Source organism: Lytechinus pictus, chromosome 19, assembly GCF_037042905.1.
Source record: "Lytechinus pictus isolate F3 Inbred chromosome 19, Lp3.0, whole genome shotgun sequence".
NCBI lineage: Eukaryota > Metazoa > Echinodermata > Echinoidea > Temnopleuroida > Toxopneustidae > Lytechinus > Lytechinus pictus.
This window is the reverse complement of record NC_087263.1, coordinates 8,029,361-8,048,990: the sequence shown is the minus strand read 5'-3', so window position 1 is coordinate 8,048,990 and position 19,630 is coordinate 8,029,361. Positions and strand designations below refer to the sequence as shown.

Sequence of the window (19,630 nt, the reverse complement as noted above, 5' to 3'; positions counted from 1 at the left end):
GGTCAGGATCATTTCAGCGCGTGCTTGCATTAAATATTTGGGATATGTACATTGGCGGCGGAAGCCAAAAAAATTAGGGGTTACCACCAACATTTTTTTACAAGCAAGCAAAAAAAAAAAAGGTTACAAACAAAAAATTTAGGGGGGGGATCGTCCCCCCCCCCCAATTTCATTTTTTTTTGGGGGGACGGGTCCCCCCCCCCACTTCCGCCGCCTATGGATATGTATAATTTTAATGCTTACAATGTTTTTTTCGGCCCTAAATACATGAAATTTACATCACATCATTCTATTTAGTCCCAATTAGACATATTGCAAAAGTAAGGAAATACGTCCTTATGATTCAGTTATTACCCCCCATTAAAAGTATATTTAATTAAAAGTATCCCAAAATGTTTTTTTTTTCCTTTCGTATCATTTCCTTCGATAACTAAGTCTAATATACTCCATTTTGCTTTACTCAAGTCATGTCTACAGTCGGTGGATTTTATCCTGTGAACAATATTTTCATCACGCAAAATAATTTTGGGCCACTTCATGCAGTAATTTGTACGGAGGAAAACGAGAACAAGAAACATCAAACTGAAAGTCAGACATATATGACTCTTAAAAATGTATGGAAAAGGGCGTATCATTGATTCAAATAAGGCAAATGTAGTTTCTGGACGCTGGGTCCGTTAGCCATGCCTTATACAAATATTTTAATTGTTTGTGTTTTTCGTCAAGTACTAGTACACGTTCCATCATGGATAAAAATAGCTGCATCGTTTGACGCATTGCTTCCAGACCAGTTCGTAGTTACTTCATGGACAATTTTGGTCAAATGACCTGTCATTTCTTTCATTGTGATAGGCAGATTTCAAAGCAAGATATTACGTCAGCATGTCCTACATAGCAGGATGAAAAAATTGAATAGACCAGGTGACTAGAATAGCACACCAATGAACGCTTTATGAAGGTATTTGTTGCATTTCTACTTTGAATGCGTGTTAGAGCATTTTGTACAATGTACTTGGCAAACTGAAATACCAGTCGTTCGTGGACGCATTTTTTTTTTTTTATGTAAATGAAAAACATAATTGAAAAGAATATAGGAATAATCAAGACATCGAAGTTTGTGCTTATCTCATTAAATTTTAAACCACCATGTCACTTTAGCACCAATGACCTTCTTTTGATCATGCGCACAATCTTCTGACCATGCGCAGAGTGGAACTACGAACTGGCTCAGAATTGTGATAGAAGTAACAGGACGTGACTGATGACAATCTTGTTTTTCTTTTTTTTTTGCAGGAGTTTCTGTATTATTTCATTTGTAAAGTCAAAATTAATTTACAATACATAAACATAATCGTAGTATGACATTAAAGTACATTGCAATGTGACAAATTTATATCAGTGTCATATCAAAATTTAGACATGAATACAATTTCAAGGATAAGACAAAGTAGTGAAAAACAAATGCAGTGGCAAACTATATAAGCAAAATAAATGCTTGAGTAATAGCAGCCAAGATTTCATAAAGGAACAAAGCGACCTAGTAGAGCAGATAAGCTCTAAAATCACAATTGTGCAAATTGGGCAACTGATTAATTTCGCCAAAATAACATACATTCCCGTGTAAATGGTAAATAAAATGCATGATGTACATGATTTTCAAGCGCGTCCAATTGAATACATATGAAATTTAGAAATATTCAAGATCATCGAGATAATTCCAATTGGTCTGTTACAATGGCAACGGCTTGTTTTCTCCAAGAAAAGTAAAACAAAAAAAAAGATTGAAAAACGTTGTAGAATCTGATCTATCTTTGATTTCCCCTAATTTTGCAGTGCTAAACAAAGATATTTGCTAAATGTATAAATAACATCTTAAGCTATTGACATTGCAACCAAATAACATCTAGTTTACGAAAATAACATGGTTGACGAGACAATGGACAGGTGGAAATCTACATGTATGTGCAGTTTTTGTCCCCTCATTTGAACAACAAAAAAATACAGTATGTGTGCTGCATGAGGTCTTTTAAAAGATACATTTATGTTGCCTTGGTAATGCTTGAATTAAATAACAAAGAAACCAATGTTGCGAAGGGCCTGTTGCCATGGAAACAGCTTATTTCCCTCCAGAAAAGTAAAGATATTGATAAAAATGTATAATATGATCACCAGATTCCCCTAATTTTACTATGCTAAAGGAAGATACGTCTCTGGCTAAATGTATAAATATCACTTCTTAAGCCATTGCCATGACAACCAAATAACATCTAGTTTGAGAAAAAAATAACATGGATGACAAGATTATGGACAGGTGGAAATACAATAAAAATTAATTTAATTTACATGCATAAGGTTTGACCTACTCATTTAATTTTGAGGAAAAAAATACAGCGAGTGTTTTGCACGAACTAATTAGAATGATAAAGATTGATGGTGCATTGGTACCACTTGAATGCAATGATAAATATCAATGTTCCAAATGGGCTGTTGCCATAGCAACGGCTCATTTACCCAAGAAAATTGTCAGTTTTGAAAAAAAAAATGTAGAATCTGAATTTTCTTTCATTACAATTTTAGGGTGCTGAGAATGGATATGTTTGCTGTTAATATACAAATAACATCTAAAGCCATTGCCATAGCAACCAAATAACATCTAATTTGAAAAATTCACATAGTTGACTTGATAATGGACAGTATGAAAAAATTAATAACGATTGACTTAAAGTTTGACCCAGTCATTTGATATTGAACAATGATTACAGTGCCTCTCATTAGTTCATTAGACCGATAAAAATGGAGGTTGCCTTGGTAAGCTTAAATCTAATTATAAATATCAATGTGTTTTGTATATGGCCCGTTGCCATGGCCCTTTTCCCCAAGAAAAATACCAAATTTGATGGAAAAACAGTTTAGAATCTGATTTTTTTTTTATTTCCCTAATTTTAGGGTGCAAGGCATTAATGTTTGTTGTTGATATACAAACAACATATTAAGCCATTGCCATGACAACCAAATAACATCTAATGTCAGACGCTTTAATTTGGTTTCTATTCAATGGATTAAAGGGTGGGGTCGTACATTGGGACAAATTACACATTTTATAATACTCACATTGCGTCGTCAATCCATGTATGCAATACAATAGTAGTTGCATAAATATCATAATCTGTAACAATCGAACACGGGTCTTCATTTTCTCAAAATATATTCCAGAATTTACACGAGAAAACATACATGTACGAGCTAGTATATATTCCGTTAAAATTACCAAGCAATTCCAATGCTATGCCAGATATACCGTCATCAAAGTAGTGGCATGTTTGTCAAATAAATTGACCTCATAATGCCGTTGGGGTTATATTTACTCAGAAATATGTCCAATCCCTGTCGTCGAAGGAAGGTCTTTGTGACGTCACATAACCATATTTACATATTGGAATCGTGTTATGTTGTGCTTAGGACATTTTTTTTTATTTGTCGACTATTTTGGGATGTTACTCAAAACGATGAGCCTAAATATTTATTGGATATTCGACAATATATCCACACAAAAAATGCCGAATATTTGGTTTTTCGTGAAATTAGTGGACTTTCTTTCATTACACGTAGGGCTATCGGGATTTTGAACCATACCAGTGGCAGATCCAATTAGGGGTATATATGGCCAGCGCAACACCCCCCCCCCCCCCCCTTTGAGAGAAAAAAATGGAATGGAAAAAGTCGGGGTTTTTTGTGTAAACCGTTTTTCTTTTCTATTTTACTTGTAAAATTTGTCTTGACATAATTCACCTTCATCCGTTAATGTTTCTTTTTCATTATTATCATCATTATTATTATTGTTATTATTATTATTATTATTATCATCATTATTATTATTTGGGGAGCTGTCAATTTGTTCCCTGAACAAAATCTCCCTCCCCATTTCGGAAAATCAATGTACACCATCATGTTAAAGAAGAAAAAAGAAAAACATTTTAGACAATATGAACCAAAAACAATCAATAACTGAAAGAAAATATTGCAGGCTTCCACTGTTTCACTGTGATGAATTTTATGAACAGTTTGTGGAGCAATGGCTCCATCTTACTTGTCATAATCTTTATCACTGCCCTTGCAAATTTGATATTTACTTTATAGGCCTACAACGTATTTATTTACATTTCATTATTCTTATTCCATGTCTATTTTCAAATTCACTATTCTGAATTGGGCAAAAGTGAATCTATTGTATATATCAAAATTTAAAAAAGAAATGCCTCTCGCTTCGCGCTCGCATTGCATGTTTACTGAGATTCGAATCCAATTTATGACTGCAAGAAGTTTTCGGAATGTCCTGTTTTCAGGTATGAATGTATTTAAAAAAAACAGCTAGTGCCTTATAAGTATAATATTTACATATATATATTCTCCATTAAGTCTTACAAACAGCACTTAAACTACTATTTTCAGGTAAGGATCATTTCAGTGCGCGCTTCCGTTAACTATTTGGGATATGTATAATTTTAATGTTTATAATGTTCCCTTTTTCGGCCCTAAATACATGAAATTTGCTGCACATCATTCCTTTTAGTCCTAATTAGGTACATAATATTGCAAGAATAAAAAAAAACACGTACTCATGATTCAGTCTTTACCCCCATTAAAAGTATTTAATTAAAAGTATCCCAAAATATTTTTTTCTCTCCTTTCGAATCACTTCCTTCGATAAAGTAAGTCTAATATACTCCATTTTGCTGTACCAAAGTCATTGGTACAGTCGGTGGATTTTATCATGTGAACAATATTTTCATCATGCAGTAATTTGTACGGTGGAAAACGAGAACAAGAAACATCAAACTGAAAGTCAGACATATTATTATGACTCTTAAGAATATATAGAAAAAGGGCATATGATTGATTAAATCGTCAAATATAGTTTCTGGAGGCTGGGGCCGTTTGCCATGCCTTATACATGATATACAAATATTTGGGGAAGAAAATAATTATTGTGTGTGTTTTTCGTCAAGTAGTAGTAAACGTTGCATCATGGCTAAAAATAGCTGCCTCGTTTGACGCATTGCTTATTGCAAGGGATTGAGAATCTTAAATTTAATATTGAATTGTGATAGAAGTTACAAGACGTAATTTTGTTTTTCAATTTCAGAAAGGAACAAAGCGACCTGGCAGAGCGGATAAGTTCTAAAAATCACAACAATTGTGCAAATTATCACTAAAGCATGAAACCTTCACAAGCATTAGTTTATGCCGTAAGATTTATGTTAAAGATGGGAAGTGAATTTATAAATGCCATTTTCGACCGTTGCCATGGCAACGGATTAATTTCGCCCAAATAACATACATTCCCGTGTCAATGGTTAATAAACATGATGTAGATGACCAAAAAGATCATTTTGAAGCCGTAAGATTTATGTTAAAGATGGGAAGTAAATTTATAAATGCCATTTTCGACCGTTGCCATGGCAACGGATTAATTTCGCCAAAATAACATACATTCCCGTGTAAATGGTAAATAAACATGATGTAGATGACCAACAAGATCATTTTCAAGCGTCCAATTGAATACATATGAAGTTTAGAAATATTCTAGATCACCGAGATAGTTCCAATTGGTCTGTTGCCATGGCAACGGCTTGTTTCCTCCAAGAAAAGTATTTTTTTTAATGAAAAACGTTGTAGAATCTGATCTATCTTTGATTTCCCCTAATTTTGTAGTGCTAAACAAAGATATTTTGGTTGCTAAATGTATAAATAACATGCAACCAAATAACATCTAGTTTACGAAAATAACATGGTTGACGAGACAACAGGTGGAAAATACAATTAGAATTGACTTAATTTACATGTATGTGCTAAAGTTTTGACCCCCCTCATTAAAACAAAAATACAGTGAGTGTTCTGCATGAGTTCTTTACAGAGATAAAAATTTACGTTGCGTCGGTTATGCTTGAATTAACAAAAATATTGCAAATGGCCAGTTGACATGGCAACAGCTTACTTCCCTCCACAAAAATAAAAATATTGATAAAAATGTAGAATATGATCATCATTCAATTTTCCCTAATTTTACGCTGCTAAAGGAAGATGTGTTTGTGGCTAAGTGTATGAATATAACTTCTTAAGCTATTGCCATGACAACCAAATAACATATAATTTTAAAAATATAACATGGATGACAAGATTATGGACAGGTGGAAATACAATTGTTATATATAAGGAGAAGTGTAAGAGCAATTACATTCATTTATTTAGTTATTTCCACTTTAAGGATATTCATAGCATAGAATGATTAAGAACATTTCAGAATGTCTCATTAAAACTTTGTTATGCCAAGTTCACACCAACGGCGCTTTGATTGCGCTTTAAAGCGGCGTGCAAAGCGGTGGCAAAGCGTAACAAAGCTTAATTAAAGCGTAAAGACCGTAATAGAGCATAAGAAAGCTTTGAGCAATTCGAGACATTCGGCAAGAGCGCCAAAATTTTTAAACTGTTTAAAAATTTGAAGCGATCTGTCACGGATTGCGTAAAGCAGGGAGAGCGTATTAAAGCTTAATATCAAAGCAACACAAAGCTTAACAAAGTCGTAGGAAAGCTTAACAGAGTTTAAGAGAGCTTGGTTCAAAGCGGTGACCCCACTTAGAACAGATTAAAAAAATAAATAGAAAAACTTTGTTAAAAACTCTGAGTTTTCCACAAAGTTTTGTCTATTCATTTTTTTTTATTATATTTCATTTTTTAATTTTATATTGTATAATGTTTTATATTTTACTTCCTTTGTTTTATTTTCTCTGTTACAATAAGGGTTATGTATCTCACATATAAAATTGATTTTCTTATTAATTTTTTAATTAGTAAGAAAATCAATTTGTAATAATTTGTAATAATCTATTTAACAAAATTGCGTATTTTAAAGATCTTTTATCGCACATATCTAAATTTCAAATTCTGCAACTTGATTCCTTTAAATGTTTACTCCTGATTTACAATAGTAGTATTATCTGATTTTTCATGGGTAAAAAAATCAATAAAGTCTGTATTTATATTTTTACAAGCAGATGAAATACATAACAACAACAATAACATCAATAATAATAATAACATCTTCACAAGTACACATAATACACAAATTATTTCAAATTTATATTAAAAATAAACAAAATGTGCATACGGGAGAATGTTCTTATTTCCAGACACAAAAGTCTTTATCTTCATAATCTGCTTCTGACGATATCTGAGCCACTCCTTTCTTAACACAATCAGGAAGTACCACCCCAGCCATTCTTTGTTGCCAGTCAACAGCACCCACTGGAGAGACGAAGTATTCTCTGGCATCCATAGTGGCGAGGTTCCCCCTTGCAGGTGGTTGCGGAACATCTTCCCAGTGAGGTCCATCTCTCCATGCCCCTGGTTCGAAGTTGTACTCTTCATCTTCGTGGTCCACCGCATTGGCTGCCAGCGCCACCCTCTTCCTCGGCAGGTTGTGGAGCACCACAGCAGTCTCCATCAAATCTCTGACGTTATCTACCTTCTGTTCCATTGTTCCCAACAGGCACCGGAACTTGTTGGCCATGATGCCAAAGGCATTCTCCACCACTCTTCTCCCCCTTGAGATCCTGTAGTTGCAGATCCTCTGTTCATCTGTCATCCCTCTTCTACTGTATGGCTTCATCATTTAGCTCTTCAGGGCAAAAGCATCGTCACCCAGGATGAAGTAGGGAATATCAGGCTGATTTTCTCCAGGGAGAGGGCATGGTTGGGACAGCCCTATGGACCCATCTTCTAGGCATTCGAAGAGCTCAGAGTCTGTGAATATCTGGGAGTCAGACATGTGTCCTTTACGTCCCAGCTCAATCTATATTGATTTGAATAAATAGAGGAAAATCAGACAAGAAACATGCTAAACATTTCGTTCAAATCGGATATGAAATAAAAATGTTATTATATGTTTAAGTTTCGCTTATTTTTCACAAAACAGTTACACGCACAACTCAGTGATATGCAAATGAGAGGGTCGATGATGTCCCGCACTCACTATATCTTTTGTTTTTATTTTTTTTAATTATGCAATATTACAATTATTACAGATTTGACAATAAGGAGCAACTTGACTGAACCATAGAAATGAATAAACAATGGTAATTTTACATGTTCAGGAAGAATGAAAACTTTCATTGACATGACAATGAGGAGAAAATTACAATATTTCATTTTTCACACAATACAATACAAAATAAATATAGTATAATGAGTAATATCATCATTTCCCTCAATTGCATACGGACCAGGATGTGCATATAACTGTTTGTGAAAAATAAACGAAACTTGAAATTGTCATAATTTTCTTGTTTTACATCCGTTTTTTTTTAATGAAATATTTCAATGTTATGCTTGTTGGATTATCTCTTTTTATTCAAATCAACTTTTTGTTCGGGGGGACATTTCCTTTAATTCGGGTTACGTTTGTTATTCCGAAGGTTCGTTTTTCTGAAGGTTCGAATATTCCGAAGGTTCGTTATTCCGGCGGTTCGTTATTCCGATGGTTCGTAATTCCGATGGTTCGTTAATCCGGAAATGAAATAAGGTTCATTATTTCAAAGGTTCGTTAGTCCGAAAACGAAATAATGTTCGTTCGTCCGAAAACAAAACAAGGTTCGTCATTCCGAAAAATGAAATAATCTGTGGCGAAGCCGGGAATACAGGAAGGGCAAGCGTGGTGCAAAGGGGGGGGGGTAGAAACATGGTTGCTGTTTAATTGTTTTGAGGACGGGAAGGCAGGGACGGAGGAACGTTTGGGGGGCACTTATATGTCAAAATTGGCATTTTGGTGCAAACGGATATTTTTACCATGAGAGTAGGCCTATCATTTTTGTGAAGTCGCTGTGTGTTTTGTAGTAATTAAGTTGAGCAAAGCTGGTGGCTGTTTTGTCCCTCTCCCAGCCAAAAAGGGGGGATCGATGTCCCTGTTTGTGATTATAATTGTGACCTATTCTGGTCCAAATTTTCGGACTAACGAACCTTCGGAATAACGAAATCTATTTTGTTTTCGGATGAACGAACCTTCGAAATAACGCCCCAAATGTTCCGATGAACGAATCCCTTTTTATTTCGTTTTCGGACTAACGAACATCGAGATATTGGCAATTACGTGTTTCGGAATTACGAACCTTCGAATTAAAGAACCTTCGGAATAACGAACCTTTAGAATTACGGACTCTAACCCTCTTAACTCGCACCCTATGAACTTATTTTAGTCACTATCATGCGATGTCTGCATATTCCCTACAATAATGAAATTATTACATAAGGCCCTTAATACCACTATTTCGTCTTCTTCTTCTCCTCCTCCTCATCCTCCCAGGGGGGGGGGGGGCAGCCAAATGTATTGCTGTACACATGCGTGACCAAACTTCCAAACACCCCCTAAACGAGTTTTTTCTCTGTGTGCAAAATAACCCCTAAATAAGTTTTTTTCGCGGGCTTTATTTACACGATTTGGTCCCTAAACAAGTTGTCGCCAGAATATGGCCTTGGGGAAAAAGCTGGGGGGCATTTTCACGGTAAAACAACAAATGAAGGGAGTTTGCTTAAAAGCAAACTCCATCATTTGTTGTTTAAGAGATAATCATACACACAATGAAAAGTGTGTAAAATTTTGCCGTGTAACGTCAGTTACCGTGAAAATGCCCTTGGGGAGAAAACATACCCTGTTTAATTCCTTGAATGCATGAGCGCTGAAAGGCAGCTCGAGCTAAAGCCGGGGTAATAATAATAATAACAACGCGCCTCGGAATAGAATATTTCTAGATAGATGGCGCTATATAAATGCCTATTATTATTATTACCCTAAACACGTTTGGCTAGCCTTTAGAAAAAAACTTGAAAAAAATATACCCTAAATACGTTTGACCCCGCGATTAAACATTGACCAGTCTTTCAAAACCACCGTTTTTTCTTGAAAATCGCTGTTTTTGATACCTTTAACGAGACAGTGCACGCGCGGCCCGCGTCTAAAATTGAAAAAAAAACACCCCTTTAAACGCGTTTTTTTTTTTTTTTTTTTTTTTGGGGGGGGGGGTCAGCATGTGTAGAGCAATATATATGACTGCCCCGGGCTCCTCCTCCTCTTCTTCTTCTTCTTCTTTTTCTTCTCTTCTTCTTCTTCTTCTTCTTTTTATGACTTCTTCTTCTCTTAGTTTTCAATTTTGATCACAGTGGATTTTTAATGTTTGTACGCGAGCGGTTGGCACGATCTGCGGGAGTAGTCTGCTATGCAGACTCTGAATGGCTCGTGAGGTGGGATTAGACCAAGTGGTCATTAGACCAATTGGATATTAGACCAAGTGGAAATTAGACTAAACGGTCATGAGACCATGTGACATTTAGGCGAAATGAAAATTACACCAAGTGGAAATTAACCGAAGTGGAAAGTAGACCAAGTGGCGTTAGCCCAACTGGAAAGTAAACTAAATGGTTTTAGCCCAACTGCTCATTAGACGAATTGGATATAAGACCAAGTGTGTATTAGCCCAACTGGTTATTAGCCCAAATGGAAATTAGATTAATTGGATATTAGACCAAGTGGGAATTAGACGAATTGGATATTATCGAACTGGTTGTACACGAAATTAGTTTAGACAATGTGAAGTTGGACGAACTGATAAGTAGACGAAGTGGTATTAGACCATCCGATAGTTCACCGAAAGGGCTAGCAAAACGAGCACAATCTGCAGTCACAGTAGACCTAGTCTGCTATCAGTGCTATGCAGACTGTTTGAATCAGCTGTGATACACACACTGCAGATGTCGGTTTATATACATTTGTAGACTAAAGCGGAAGTAGCGTGATGAGTAAAACAATGCATTGGGCACAGCATAGAGCGAGTGGCAAAACTTTTTTTTTTAAATAAAAGTCCCGAGGGAGCGAAGCAATAGAAAATTTTTATTTATTGATTTCTTTTTTACCTTTACATTACAATCTTATTTAGAGGTGGATTTGACATGATATTTAGAAAATAAAATATCGTACACTTTTCCTCTCTTTTTGTTTCTTCACGAGATAGCGAAAAAGATTTTTGGCGTTGCGAAATTTAAATTGTAAATAATGTAATTAAAGGGGCATGTCTAGGCCTTGGCTAGGGACATAGGCAATGCTTGGGTGGTGCCTCCGGAACATATTGAAGTTCACTAATTTTTGTCTGGATTGCGACCGTTATTGCATGAAATTTAGCAATTAAGATAATTATAAACTTCATTTACATATCTACGCCATCCCATTCTTTCTTCACGTTCTTTTTTTTTATCCTCGGTAGCCTGGCCGTGTTCCCAGGTAACAATACAGCGTTGGACCAATTTACGTTGGGATTTTTTTTTACGTTGCCTCAGCGTTGGCTAGCGACGTTGCATCATTGACATAGGTGCACGCGCATACATCGTCAGACAAAAAATGCTCCAACGTTGTCTAGCAACTTTGATCCATTGCTGGCTGAATCGTCAGTCACGACGTTGCCACATTTTATGAACAACGTTGAAGTATTGATGGAAGTGCACGTACATACATCGTCAGTCCAACAATATTTACAATGTTCTACCATCGTTGTCTGGCAACAATGTTCCAACGTTATCTGGCGAAGCTATTCCAACGTCGGCTGAATTACAGCGTTGGAAAAAAATAATTGGACCAACGTAGGGAAAACTTTTCTAACGTTGCATCATCGATCGAAGTGCATGCGCATACATCGTCAGACCGATAATGTTTCCAACGTCGGATCAGCGTTATCGGCTAAAAATGTTCCAACGTTGTCTGGCAACGTTGGTTCAATGTTGGCTGTATCATCAATCACATCGTTGCTGCAACATAAGAGGGCAACGTTGCAGCATCGATGGAAGTACACTCCCGTACATCGTCGGTCCAACTATGTTTACAACGCTGGTTTGATGTTGTTTAGCAACATTGCTCCAACGTTGTCTGGCAACATCGTTCTAATGTTGTTACAACATTGTCACAACGTTATTCGAACATATTCTTGCAATCTTAAAAAAAAAAAAAATTATTGGTTTCAATGTGAAGTTTACCTTGACAACTCTTTACTCTAACATGGTGGCTATAACCGGGCATGGTGGCTCAATGGTGGAGCGTCCGCCTCATGAACGGAGGCCGTGGGTTCGATTCTCGGCCGAGTCATACCAAAGACTTATAAAAATGGAAACTTCTGCCTTCTTGCTAGACGCTCAGCATTTAGATTGGGGAAGGGTAATATTATGTCATTCAGGGCCCGCTGGTAATGCAGTTTCCTAATTGAAGTGGCTACCCTCGGTAAAAAACGTAATTTTTATTATTATTATCATCATTACTATTATTACTACTATTATTATTATTATTATTATTACTATTATTATTATTAACCCTTCTCATCCTATAATCCTAAATACCATTTACCTATCCACCGAGTGATGTCGTTGACTCCTATATGTAGAGCAACTTTGCTATACCTACCAGGCTACGGTTAAAAACATTTTTCTATAATCAATCTGGAAAATTTCACTTAGAATAACATGTTTCGATTATAAATGATATGGTAATAACTGAACCACGTACTTTTATCAAGCTTTCCATGGTGGAAATGTTGAATAAACATAAATACGTTAATCATTATAGCTGTATTATGGACTATTACCTAAAATTTTGGTTATCAATGAATATTCATGAGTGCATAATCTTTGGGTGATTTCAAGTCCGGTGTTGGCCTTGGTGTTAGTGTTGGTGTTGGAATTTGGATTACTTCCCCTAGCTCCAAAACTTATTATGAGCTTTTAAAACTGATCCAGATCACATTATTGACATCACGACAACTAGTGAGTGAATTTTCGTGTTATAATCGTGTAAAAATTGACCTAACACCAACACCAAAATATCAACACTGAACTTGAAATCATTATGTCCAGATCAGGCAGGTATGGCAGAGTTGGTGCAACGTTGGTTGGTCCAGCATCATATTTTAAACAAATCCAACGAAGTGCCATCAATGCTTTGCAAACAACCCAGCAACAAACCAGATTCCAACGTTGTACCATCTTCTTCTGTCCCACCAATCTTACTTTGTCAACACTGTATCATACAGGGGCCGCGGAACCGGGGGGGGGGGGGGCTTCAGCCCCCCCCCCACTTTTTTCCAAAACCTTGTACAAAAACGTAAAAATGACCATATGATTGTGGTTTTTAGCATGGTCAGCCCCCCCCCCCCCCCCACTTTGAAAACCGTTCCGCGTCCCCTGTCATAGTTGGTTCAATCAGCAAATCTCCATCAAATAAGTTTTCAACATTGTGCCATCATCACTTGTTCAGGATTTTGTATAAAAAAAAGACCTGATATTGTTTCTCTTTCAATTCTATATATTTCGGCTTTTCATTTATTTATTTCATTCTTTCTCTCTGACTCTGTAATAGAACAGGTCACTTAAGGCATCAAGAGTAGTAGGCCTACATGTGACGTTTTTTGAGGTATGAAGCGTTTAAAGTTTACAACTTCCTGCAATAGGAATGTGGAATCTATGACATACACTTTTCTCAAAAATGAAAAAAAAAAACAATCATAGTCTATAATCGAGACTTTTAGAGTATAAATAAGATGCATCAAGTTTTATCGCAAGTTACAATTCCGGCTAATCTACATCTAGAGTTAGGTTCATCAAGAACTTAATTGTTTCTACCCCCCCCCCAAAAAAAAAAAAAAAAAATCCTTCTGCAAATCAGTGACCCCATCTTCCTCAGTGGGAGAATCATCTACCGACACTGACTCCATGACTTGGGAAGATGCCCAGACGGATGAAGATATATCCCGAAGGAAGATGCACTCCCATTGACTCAAGATCCCCTCTCCCAAGGCCAAATTGTGAAATTTCTGTCAAACGTGAAAGGGCGGAAAAAGCCTGCCCAGATTGCACGGAACTATACATGGTTGAATCTATGACATACACTTTTCTCAAAAATATTAATTAAAAAAAAAAAAATCATAGAGTCTATGATAGAGACTTTTAGAGTATAAATAAGATGCTTCAAGTTTTCTCGCAAGTTACAATTCCGGCTAATCTACATCTAGAGTTAGGTTCATCAAGAACTAAATTGTTTCTACCCCCCCCCCCAAAAAAAAAAAAAATCATTCTGCAAATCAGTGATCCTACTAGTCTAGGAGATCAAAGTGACAAAGAGGCGAAATCCACTGTCATGCTGTACAAAAAAGTTCACTACAGAATAAAGGTCCTAAAACAGCAGCTTCTACTGCCTGAACTTCCTTTTTTTGCGGGGCGGGGGGACTTTTTCTTAAGCTTTTCCCCTATCATTTTACTTCATTCCATTCCACCTCATTTACATTTTTTCTTGCCTCTTTTCTTTCCATTTCTCGCCATAAATTCCACAGTTCCATTTTATCATCTCTAAATTTATTTCCCACTCTTTTTTACTCATCTATTAGTATTTCGGTTTGATTTATTTTTTCTCATGTGTTTTTCTTTTATTCCTTTTTCATCTTTCCGTCCGTTTGCCTTTTCAGGCTTCCCACTATCTCATTTCTTCCCATTTTCTTCTCCTTTATTTGCTTTCCATATTTTATTTGTCCTCTTTTTTTTTCATTCCTTCTTCTTTCTTTGAGTCCCTTTCTTTTTGCTTTCTTTCTTTCATTCCTTCCTTCCTTTTTTATTTCTTTCTTTCTTCTCCACTTTTCCGTTTCCCCCGGTGACCTCCGCCAGGGGGGGGGGGCAGACTGATCCTACCCCCCCCCCCCGCCTAATACGCCATCGAATGTTGGTTAGCATGGTTAGAGAAAATCCAAGCAAGCAGTTTATGCCAGTTTATGGCCCTTGATTTTGCAGGTTTATTTGCCTTGTGGGCACTACCTATACCATACTGTATTGTATATCGAAAATGGTCGTTAACTTCATGAAATTTGAGTGCAATTGAGCTGTTTCGGTTATGATAACCAAAGTTGGAAGAAAAGTATGGCTACTGCAGCGACTTCAGTCGGGGAAGAGACGGTTGTATTGCGAGGAGAGGAACCAGGCGCAAGGTGAGATGGGCTAGATGATTGTGCTCGTTGAAAAATTAGATTGAATAAGGTGGATTCTTTTCCTGCAGTTGTTGACGGACACTTGTTGAACAGCTGGGCGTACGTTCTACCGTAGTCCCGCGGGGAAGATTTTGTGTTGTGTAAAATCCGGCCCGGCCGCGAATATTTTTTCCGTAGGCCTAGCCCTAGGCCTACAATGGGAACGCTATGGAGCATGAATTATTCATAAGTTGAGCTAACAAACTGAAGTGCGCAGACGCATGGACTTCGCGATAGTTCTCTAGCTTCATCAATTTGTACATGAACGAATGGACGAGCACTGCCGATGACCCTTTCTCAAGTTTCGATTTCTCTCTTCCCTTCTCTCTTGCAATCTCCCTTCCCCTCTCTGACTCTGTCTGTGTAATTGCTCGCCTCTATGACTATCTAAGTATGCCCTGTCTTTATGGAAGCAGGAGACCGTCAAAAATACGGATATACGTCGTGTCGTAAATCAATTTACTACACGACGTAAATAATACGTAGTGTAGTAATTTGAATTACTACAGTCTGACAGTCAGTAGAGGCGCACGGCCAATATTGGAGACTGTCTCCATTCTCCAATGTGGGAGATTATCTCCAATATCAGAGACTTTTGTAAAGAATTTGGGTATCCAATTTCAGAGACAGTCTCCAGTTTTGGAGACCAATTTCCTTTGTTTACATTTGCTGCAAAAGGATTACCTTGGCGGCAAATAAAAATGTGATAAGGAGATTCCTCATGAAAAATTACCCCTTTTCACCGTCTACTTTAAAAATTCACCGTCTACTTTTGTTTTGATAAGGATTTTTGTTGTCAATCACACACAAAACAAATGGGCTTCTGACCTCAGTGAGACAAAATTTTGGGTGGAAAAAATCATGCTTTTGTTGGTGTTGTTTCGTTTGTCCTTTCGCAAAGCAAGTCTCCAATGTGGGAGATTGTCTCCCCTATTGGAGAGAGTCTCCCATATTGACCGTGCGCCTCTACTGACAGTAGGGTGTCTGGAGAAAAAAATTATTTTTCTTATTTCAAGAAAATATCACATTTTCTTTGTGAATTTGAAGAGAAATGACCTTCAGACTGACAGAAATGTAACATTTTTGAAAAAAATCCAATTATTGGCTGCAAAAAAGAAGAATGAAATTAGGTCAATTTTCAGCATTTCTCTGCCATAGACTGTGTAGTTAAGAAATGGACACACACAAATCCAAATTTTTAGCTTCCGAGAGCTGTTAATACATTTATTATTAATGCCAAAAACTTGTCCATAAAGAGTCCAATAGGATTTTTTAATGCTCTTTCTGATGGTATGATTTTTATAAAGATTTGGAAACCAGATCACAATGAAAAATTGCGACAAAGTAAAAAAAATTGTGCAAAACAGAAATTTCATTTTCCCATAGAAAACGCATGGGGAAATGGCAATCTCAACACACACAAAAATAAGGGTTTGCAATTTATCTCTAAATCCTTATTTAAAATGATCATATAGACTTGTCCTTACTGTCAAAAGAAGCCCCTGAATTTTCTCTGTCCATACATGCCAAACACAAGATAATAATTCAGATCACATTTTTCTAGTAGCCTGAACTTCCCGAAAAAATGTGCCATATTTTCCCCTAAATCATCCTGTTTTATGCTGACACTTTCCAGTGTGGCTTCAGACACCCTACTGACAGTACGTATTATTTACGTCGTGTAGTAAATTGAATTACGACACGAAGTATATTCGTGTTTTTGACGGTCTCCTGCTTCCATATGTCTTAGCACATGCTCTGCCTCTAGCTCTGTTTCTTTATGAATCATGAATGAATTGACTCGCCGTAATGTCCTCGTCACCCCCATCTGCGAATATCAGTGTTTCTTTCTCTATGATGGCCAATTTAGTTCCTTTTCTCTTTGGTCCCCCCCCCCCCTCTGGGAAACACTGATATTTGCAGATGTGACAAGGACATTACGGCGAGTCAATTCATTCATGATTCATAAAGAAACAGAGCTAGGGCGTGTGCTAAGTAAGACAGAGCATAGAGGCGAGCTATTACAGACAGAGAGGGGAAGGGAGATTGCAAGAGAGAAGGGAAGAGAGAAATCGAAACTTGAGAAAGGGTCATCGGCAATAGCGTTCCCATGTACGGAAAAAATATTCGCGGCCCGGCCGCGAATATTTTTTCCGTACATGGAAACGCTATGGTACATGAATTACTCATAAGTTGAGCTAAAAATCTGAAGTGCGCAGGCGCATGGACTTCCCTAAATAGTTCTATAGCTTCATCAATTTGTACATGAACGAATGGACGAGCACACTCTTGTACATAAATGAATGGTCTCCATTCCAATCCCCTGTTTCTGAAGTTTCGATTTCTCTCTTCCCCTCTCTCTTGCAATCTCTCTCCCTTCCTCTCTCTCGCACTGAATGTCCTCGCCATCCCCTCCATCTAAATTTCTGTTCCTTATATCTCTAGCCAAGTTCTTTTTTTCTTTGCGTTCCCCCCTTGCATGAAATCACCTCTCTCCATCTCTGTTTCTTTATGAACCATGACTGATGATTGGACTCGCATAATGTCCTTGCCACCCCCTCCTCCCTCTAGTTTCACTCCCCCCCCCCCCCTTCTTGCACTCCTATCTGTTTCTCTCAATTTCCCTCTTGCAATAAATCTCTCCCCTTCTATCCCATCTCGCATTTTCCCTCCACCCACCCTCGCTCCCCGCTCAAATTTGTCGATATACTCTAGTCTTTACTAATTGATATAACAGCTAAATATTCGCACAGCTGAAGTTTTCCTCAGCTGTCAAGAAAACCACGGGTCTCAAAGGCAACTTTCTCATGCACTCTGAGTATCATTTTCCATCGCTAAATTGGTTTACACAATCACGTTGTTCGATTTTTTTTTTCATATTCAATAAAAAGTTTCTTGTGCAAATCTAAACCAAAACAATTCGCATAATATTATACGCTATACTTGCATGCAGTTTAAGTCGTGTAATCTTCCATGTATGAAGCTCTTTTCATTCATTTTGCTTTTACAAGACGTATAGTTTAATAATTTGTCAACCCTAGCTCCAAGTGCTACCATGAGATTTGGTCTTTTTAATGAAAATTATAAGTTGTCTTCGTGATTTTTATTTTGTCTTTTTGAAAACTTACAATATGTTTTTATAGGCCTATTTTCTTTTTTGCATCGTTCCATTTTTTGTTGTCCTTTGCTTTTTGTATTTGTGGACATGTAACAGGGCCCTCTGAGTGAACAGTCTGCAGGCTATATACCCTGGATAAACAGGACTTGATGATTATAATGATAATAATAATAATAATATAATGATACTACTACTACTAATAATAATAACATTAATAATAATAACAATATTAATAATAATGATAACAATTAAGAAGAAGAATAAGGATGATAGCCAAAAAATTAAAATAATGGTGCACTACTAATAAAATTGTATTGTAATGTAGGGATGTATTTTCATTCTTGGGGGCATGTGGGAGGGGGGGTGGTTTCACATGTAGGCCCCCTACTGACTATCTGCTGACTAATTGAAGAAATTATTGTTCCCAGTAGAGGCACCAGGATTTTCAAATGGGGGAGGGGGGGGGGGGCAAAGGCGGACATGATTTTTTTTTTGCCTATTTCACAAAATCGCGAGGGCGAAGCACGAGCTAACATTTCTAATATAGGCGCTACTGACTGGGAAATGGACCTGTTAAGAACTGTAAAGATGATATCTCTCCAATATATAATGCGAGTGTAAAGCGCTAGCTAAAAAAAACCCCATCCTGATGTGATAACTTAACGTTATTTAAGCACTTTTTTTGTAAAATGATGAACAGGATGGGTATCTCACTAAACAATGGATGCGAGCGCGTAGATGAAAAAGTTTGACATTCAGCAATTTGTTTTTAATATATGAACATGCATGCAGGATGCGTATATCTTGCTTAAACAAATAATGAAAACTTGAATCTCTAGAAGAAGAATTTGTGCAAATTGACTTGAAAACTTGATTTTAAAGTCCCATGTTATCCTATTGAGCGCATTTATTCATCTCAATCAACAGCCACTGCGAGCGCGAAGCGCGACAAAATTTTGAATTTTATATAATGACCTGAAAAATTTATTGGGAGCTAACAGTGGCATGATGACAAAATTTCATTATTTGAAGAGTAAACAAATGTTGCCTTGGAGCACTTTATAGCTTGAGTAGGATGTTTATGATAGCATTTACTTCATTTCTTTCTTCAGTTTTCAAAATTTTATGTGGGGGCAATGATCTTGACTGGGGGCAAATGCCCCCCCCCCCCACTTGGTGCCGCCACTGATTGTTGTTTTACTGATAAAGTGGTTGGTTATATCCAAGAGCTAAACCAAAATCAAAAAAGTTTAACAACAGGGACAGATATAGCCTTCCCTTTCTAAAGGATACACCTAGTAAGCCTACTTTAATAAAACTAAAACAAAATAAACTTTAAGAAACACCCCCCCCAAAAAAAAAAAAAAAAAAAAAAAAAAACAATCCATATCGGCTCTCAATTGGGTCTATTATGATG

At 36.8% G+C, this 19,630-nt stretch overlaps 1 protein-coding gene across 1 annotated transcript in view; it reads left to right on the top strand.

Moving 5' to 3' along the window:
* The first annotated feature begins 14,915 nt into the window (after positions 1 to 14,915).
* LOC129283203 (protein SAND-like) overlaps positions 14,916 to 19,630 on the top strand; it is a 33,028-nt gene continuing 28,313 nt past the window's right edge. The window contains exon 1 of the mRNA XM_064113763.1: positions 14,916 to 15,056. Within this exon, the coding sequence (XP_063969833.1) occupies positions 14,989 to 15,056 (68 nt within the window). The 5' untranslated portion in view covers positions 14,916 to 14,988. The remainder of the gene's footprint in view (positions 15,057 to 19,630) is intronic.